Raw genomic sequence first — 7,500 nt, 5'->3', positions numbered from 1 at the left:
GGCGCTCGATCTGCATCGAGCCCTTAGCTGTTCTAAAAACCACTGCGAACCCACGGCGCTCCGCATCGTGCCCTTAGCTGTTCTAAAAACCACTGCGAACCCACGGCGCTCCGCATCGTGCCCTTAGCTGTTCTAAAAACCACTGCGAACCCACGGCGCTCCGCATCGAGCCCTTAGCTGTTCTAAAAATCACTGCGACCCCACGGCGCTCCGCATCGAGCCCTTAGCTGTTCTAAAAACCACTGCGAACCCACGGCGCTCCGCATCGAGCCCTTAGCTGTTAGCTGGCCTCTCATGTCCTCTCCTCCAAAAGCCGTTTCATTTTGACCCCGTGTGGGGTCAAAGTTTTGATTTCCACCATCCGTATGGAATGGACTGCCTTGCGTTTGTTCTTTGCTGTATTATAATGGGTTGCGTTATGATAATATTAATAATATATTATATTATAATGGGCTGCTTCTCCCTGTGAGGCATAGAGAGTATATTTCCACCGCCTTTCCGCCCTGCGAGGTGTGTATCTTTATTGTATCTTTAGTTCTTTTATAAAGGAAAGTTCCCGTGCCAATTCTCCTGGGTCAGGGTTAGGGTTAACCCTTAGGTCAGGGTTAACCCTTAGGTTAGGGTTAGGAATTACCCTAACCCTGACCCTGGGTCAGGGTTAGGGTCAGGGTTAGGGTTAACCCTTAGGTTAGGGTTAGGAATTACCCTAACCCTGACCCTGGGTCTCGGTCTCTCTCTCTCTTGTCCTAAGTCCTAGAGTGTTATAGTCGGGACAGGATATTGTTTATGCATTTATGGATATGATTTTAAAATCTAAAGTGTTCCTGTATAGAACAGGAATATTGTACTTATTGGAAAACGGGACATTTGTCATATCTGAACAAACTCTCCTGTGACGTGAGATTACATTATCTGAGTGCCTGCAGATGAAGGAACAGAACACCTGCTGAATAAACAACCAGACCATCGAGATGCTAACCTGCGACGAATACTTATGCCATCCTCGTCTCGCGCTCCGTCGCCTTCTATTGCAAACGCGTGATCAATGTGCGTAGAGAGCGCGCGTGCGATATTTACACACAATTCCGCACGGTGTCTCTGCGGTGTTTCCGAGTGTGCCTGTCCTGTCAGAGCACAGATTTGACTTCCTACACATCTCTTCTCCAGCAGCGTACTGGATTCATTTTGTTCCTCTTGTGATAATAATAATAATAATAATAATAATAATAATACACAAGTGAGTCTCACGCGTTTCTAGGCGTAGCAGTCAGGCTACATTCATACCAGCGTTGTTTTCGTCGACTAAAACTAAGACGAAAAATGTTCGTCAACAACCTTTTTCCACCGACGAAAACTAAATGGAAACTAAATAAAAACTAAGCTGTGATGACTAAAACTAAGACTAAATATATACTGACGATTTCGTCAACAAATAAAATCTAGACTAAAATGTTAGGAAGGGGACTAGTGGACAAGAGATCCAGTAAAAGTAATTTTTACACTTGGTTGCATGCTGAAAATATACGATCTACAAGCTCACAACGCGTGGCGCTGCGACGCGTTGTGAGCTTGTAGATCGGGTATTTTCAGCAAGTGTAAAATAAGCCATTACGGCGGCATCAAGGCCCGCCAAAAAAAAGACATTTTAGTCGACTAAATCAACTGTAGATTTAAGGCCTATTCATAGTCTGGATTTTAGGTGGTGAGGTGACCACCGCTCCGGTGGTGAGGTGACCACCGGAGCTGAAATAACCTTGAGCGGTGGTGAGTAAAAACAGAGAGAAGGGCTGGAGCGGTGGCGGTGGTTTGCTCTTCACCGCGGCTCGTGATGTCATGTTGTAGTTCGGTGGTCACCTCAGTGACGTCATGTTGTAGTTCGGTGGTCACCCCACCACCGTAAATCCAGACTATGTATGAGCCTTAAGTCGACTAAAATCGTATGACATTTAGTCGACTAAAACTAGACTAACACTAAAGCATTCCAGGTGACAAAAGAAAAATGTGACTGAAAATAAAAGAAAGCTATTCAAAAGACTACGACTAAAACTAAAATAGAAATCTGCTGCCAAAAACAACACTGATAGACAGACATCATTTGTTCACAAAATCCCCCCCCCCCCTCCCTGCTGTTGTCTGTCATTATGCCTAACGATCAATTATACCTGCTATATTTCTGAGTCTGCCAGTCAAAGCATGTTTACAGGTAAAATCTGCTTACCACCCGTTGTGAGAGACGCCTCAATATCAGGAGTTGCACCAACATGCACTAAAAGGAGGTGTTTGGGTTAGTGGGGGTGGGTGCGGTGGGGGGGGACATTCTCATTCAACCCTAACCCTATAGACTCATTCAGGGTCAGGGTTAGGGTTACCCTATAGCCCTATAGACTAGGTTAGGGTTACCCTATAGCCCTAACCCTGTTAACCCTATAGACTCATTCAGGGATGCATTCCAACATGCAAAACGGTGTTCCTAAATTCCTTCCCTAACATCTGAACTGAATCTAGAGGTTTTTTTTAAGGAAAAAACACTTGGTATGGAAGATAGAATCCAGGTCACCAGGATGTAGGCCAAAGGGCATTAGGACTAACGGTATGATCAGTGTGCAGTGGTGGTGGTGTTGGTCTAAAGTGAGCGTACATCCTGAGTTTTAATTTAAAGGCCTATTCATAGTCTGGGTTTTCGGTGGTGGTGAGGTGACCACCGCTCCGGTGGTGTGGTGACCACCGCTCCGGTGGTGAGGTGACCACCGCTCCGGTGGTGTGGTGACCACCGCTCCGGTGGTGTGGTGACCACCGCTCCGGTGGTGAGGTGGCCACCGCTCCGGTGGTGAGGTGACCACCGGAGCTGTAATAACGTGGAGCGGTGGTTTGCTTTTCGCCGCGGTTCCGTGACATCATGGTGTAGTCGCGGTGGTCAGTGGTCACCTCACCACCGATACATCAGACTGTGAATAACGCTTAACTGTCGGTGTCAAATGGGACCTGTACGTTAAATCAACACTCAGCATCGTAGCGTGTTCACTTGGAGGGTCTATGGAGGGTTCCAGGGAACAGTGTGTTATAGGGTTAGGGTTAGGGTTAACCCTAACCCTAGGACAGTAGCTACAGTGGTTAGGGTTAGGGTTAGAGTTAACCCTAACCCTAGGACAGTAGCTACAGTGGTTAGGGTTAGAGTTAACCCTAACCCTAGGACAGTAGCTACAGTGGTTAGGGTTACTGTATCCACTTGGAGGGTCTAGGGTCTAGGGAACAGTGTGTTAGGACAGTAGCTACAGTGGTTGGTTAATAGGTTTAGGGCCTTCTTGGTTTCCATACTCGTGCAGTGTGCGTGCGCGTGTGTATGTTAACAGTGGGGGACCTGGGAAGGGCTGCAGTCATGCAGGAGCATGCATCAGACTGGCATGGCCCACGCCGCCATTCGGCCCACGCCATTCGGCCCACGCCGTTCGGCCCACGCCGCTCGGCCCACGCCGCCGTTCGGCCCACGCCGTTCGGCCCACGCCGCTCGGCCCACGCCGCCGTTCGGCCCACGCCGTTCGGCCCACGCCGCTCGGCCCACGCCGCCGTTCGGCCCACGCCGTTCGGCCCACGCCGCCGCTTGCCGATCAACACGCTTCTGCACGTGAGCCAGCCAGTCTCTCCCGTGTCTTATATTTCTTCTTATCTATCTCTTATGTTGCCTCACATTTTGTGTTATCAATCATCTTATCTTATCTTATCTCTCTCTCTCTCTGTGGGTTCGGCCATGCTCTGAAAGGCAGGCAGTGCTCAGAATAGTAGTCTACCGACCGGCCCCTTCATTCGCCTTACTCCTGCGTTTTTTCTCCATCATCTTCTGCCTCTTCTCCTCCCGGAGGCGAAGCTCCTCCTCCTCCTGGTCCTGACGGCACTTGTGGAAGTTCTCCACCACCACGCCCACAAACATGTTGAGCACGAAGAAGGACACGATGAGAAGGAAGGAGATGAAGTAGAGCAGCATCCACGGGTTGTGGTTCCTCACCGGCTGGAGAGGAGAGGAGGGGAGACGCAATTGGTCAGAGCTACTGTCAGTCAAAGGTCTCAAGCATTGAACGTCACTGTACCAAAGCCCGCCCATATTGCATACCGTGTCCCGATTGGCCACACCAGTTCTCTGGTGTAGGAATTGGGCGTATACAATTGAGCCTCTCCAGACCGTAATCCGCCGGCAGGCAATTTCTTTTTGGCAACATCTGATTCGGTCTGGCTTATTAGCCAAGCTAAAGGTACGCTGCAGAGCAGCACAACGAACGCGTTTCGTCAGCGTTGTAAATGTTGTAAACAAGGCAAAGTGTCACATTTATACAGTCCGACATCCTCATCCTCATCCCAACAACCAGCTAAACACATTAAATAGAATAAACAAGTCATCCCGGCCGTTTCACTCATATGGATATGAAGAATCAACTGAGCGAGAGAAAACGCTATTGTTACTGAATTAGTTAAATTTTCGCTAGAAACAAACTGCATGTGAGTGACTGACTGTTGTAAACGATAGAGAGACACCTCCCTGACAATAACGCAGAGACAGCTTTGTTTATTTTTGGACCACAATGCTGATATGAAACGATTTTAAGATGACCCCATAGAGAAATTATACTTCCATGAACCAGGCAGAACCAGGGGACGAGCGAGTGACATGACGTCAGGACTTCGGCGCTCCATTCTCCTAAGGGCCAACTTGTAGAGACATTGCCATATCTTGGAAGTATATTCCCCAACGGCCACGTGTACAGTACAATTCCATCATGCAGGTTACATAAGACAAGAACCAATTAAGGACAGTTTACTGGAGAATCTTTCAGAATGTCTTCCTTTAGGCCATAACGTTAAAAACTGCTTTGAAGAAAGGCTGCTTGTTGAGAGAGCATTTCAAGGGCTTCAATTGTATTAAATTGCTCTATTTGACTCAACATAATATCGTCTCAAAATGTGTCCTCATATGGCGTAGTGTGGGTTCTAATATTGTCAGAGGCAAACTAACTAACTAACTAACTAACTCAGTCACTGCTGTGCAGTGGTCTTAACCCATTCTGACCTCGGATCAGATTCTAAAAATGTCTTCTACATCCCGACAGTCTTCTGAAAAAGCTACGTTTCCATGTCGGTCAGATCTACAAGCTCGTAGCGCGCCACTCGGTGGCACGCTATGAGCTTGTAGATCAGCTATTTTTCAATAGCTGAAGCATAACATAATGCTAACACCAAAAGGGGTTCCCGTTGTCTCTACAACGCAGGTGACTGTGTGGTCTAAATTAAAATCCTAAATAGTGTGGATACAGTATTATGAACAATACCTGCTGATCCACTGCGACTGCATCCAGTCCGTCATACATGATGTTCACCCATCCATCCTTACAGGACAGCACGAACAGAGACATCAGAGCCTGGGTGGAGAAACGCACGCACACACACACACACACACGCACAGAAACACAGACGCACACGCACGCACAGACACACACATTCAATTAATGGTTTTGCTGTGTATAATTCCATATAGAAACAGGTAACTCTCTCTCACTATACTGTAGATAAGACACCTGTACATTCTGCCTGTTAAGGATGATGATTCTATAATTCTTTCATGGTACTGTAGCTGCCATGGAGGTCTTCGCTCCTGTCCCAATATCAATATCAATGTCCAAATGTGTATTGCAATATAAATATGTTGTTTTATAAATATAAACAACAAATGTATGGTTACATACAGTACTGTAGAATTATCTGTTTTCAGCAGGCTCCCCCCCCCCCCATGAGACTTACTACAGTTAACTGGTAGTGGTACTACCCCCCCCCCCCCCCCATGAGACTTACTACAGTTAACTGGTAGTGGTACTACCCCCCCCCCCCCCATGAGACTTACTACAGTTAACTGGTAGTGGTACTACCCCCCCCCCCCCCCCCCCATGAGACTTACTACAGTTAACTGGTAGTGGTACTACCCCCCCCCCCCATGAGACTTACTACAGTTAAGGGGTAGTGGTACTACCCCCCCCATGAGACTTACTACAGTTAACTGTTAGTGGTACTACCCCCCCCCCCCCCATGAGTCTTACTACAGTTAACTGGTAGTGGTACTACCCCCCCCCCCCATGAGACTTACTACAGTTAACTGGTATTGGTCCTACCCCCCCCCCCATGAGACTTACTACAGTCAACTGTTAGTGGTACTACCCCCCCCCCCCATGAGTCTTACTACAGTTAACTGGTAGTGGTACTACCCCCCCCCCCCATGAGACTTACTACAGTTAACTGGTAGTGGTACTACCCCCCCCCCCCCCCCATGAGACTTACTACAGGTCTACTGGTAGTGGTACTACCCCCCCCCCCCCCCCCATGAGACTTACTACAGTTAACTGGTATTGGTCCTACCCCCCCCCCCCCATGAGACTTACTACAGTTAACTGGTAGTGGTACTACCCCCCCCCCCATGAGACTTACTACAGTCAACTGGTATTGGTCCTACCCCCCCCCATGAGACTTACTACAGGTCTACTGGTAGTGGTACTACCCCCCCCCCCATGCGACTTATTTGTTTATAAACATTTGGTATTTGTTTATAAACATTTCTGTATTTGTTTATAAACATTTGGGATTTGTTTATAAACATTTTGTTATTTGTTTACAAACATTTTGGTAGTTGTTTACAAACATTTGGGATTTGTTTATAAACATTTTGGTATTTGTTTACAAACATTTGTAAACAAGCTGTCAAGATGAGTTAGTTAGTTATGTATTTATTTAAAGCAGTGGCTCTCAAAGGTGTGATCCAGGGACCCTCATGGTTCCTTGAGGGGGTTCCAAATGGACCCATTATAGGTCTGTAACTCTGAGAGTGTAACACATGGACCCAAATGGACCCTTACAGGTCTGTAACTCTGAGAGTGTAACATATGGACCCAAATGGACAATTACAGGTCTGTAACTCTGAGAGTGTACGAATGGAACCAAATCATGGTAGTGGTCCTACCCCCCCCCCCCCCCCCCCATGAGACTTACTACAGTCAACTGGTAGTGGTACTACCCCCCCCCCCCCCCCCCATGAGACTTACTACAGGATATCATTTTTCAAACACTGTAAAAGGTTCTAGCAATGTTGCACCACTGAGATGAGTTAAAAACACATCTAATCACTGCAACGTTATGCATCTCTCTCTCTCTCTCTCTCTCTCTCTCACCCACCTGGCCCAGGTTGTCTCTCTGTCTCTCTCTCTCTCTCTCACCCACCTGGCCCAGGTTGTCAAAGTTGTACTTTCGTCGTATCCAGCGGAAGTTGGCCTGGAGGCAGTCCAACTTGTTGGTGACGTTTCTGGTGTCCACACCCTCACAGTGGAAGAACTTCCCTTTAAATAGCTGCATGGAGGGAGAGAGAGAGAGAGAGAGAGAGAGAGAGAGAGAGAGAGAGAGAGAGAGAGAGAGGGAGGGAGAGAGAGAGGGAGGGGGGAGAGGAGAGAGAGGGAGAGAGGGATGGGGAGAGAG

At 47.8% G+C, this 7,500-nt stretch overlaps 1 protein-coding gene across 1 annotated transcript in view; it reads right to left on the bottom strand.

Annotated features, from left to right (window-relative positions):
• The window catches only part of LOC308312296 (voltage-dependent T-type calcium channel subunit alpha-1H-like), a gene marked incomplete at both ends in the record, with an annotated part of 70,606 nt that overhangs the window by 27,265 nt on the left and 35,841 nt on the right, over positions 1–7,500 (bottom strand). The window contains 3 exon segments of the mRNA XM_080794661.1: positions 3,790–4,003; positions 5,316–5,405; positions 7,249–7,374. Of these exon segments, the coding sequence (XP_080650787.1) occupies positions 3,790–4,003; positions 5,316–5,405; positions 7,249–7,374 (430 nt within the window).

Source organism: Protomyctophum bolini (assembly GCF_963924005.1).
Source record: "Protomyctophum bolini genome assembly, contig: SCAFFOLD_269, whole genome shotgun sequence".
In the NCBI taxonomy this organism is placed as follows: domain Eukaryota; kingdom Metazoa; phylum Chordata; class Actinopteri; order Myctophiformes; family Myctophidae; genus Protomyctophum; species Protomyctophum bolini.
The sequence above is the reverse complement of the archived record's forward strand: the minus strand, read 5'-3'. Positions and strand labels throughout refer to the sequence as shown.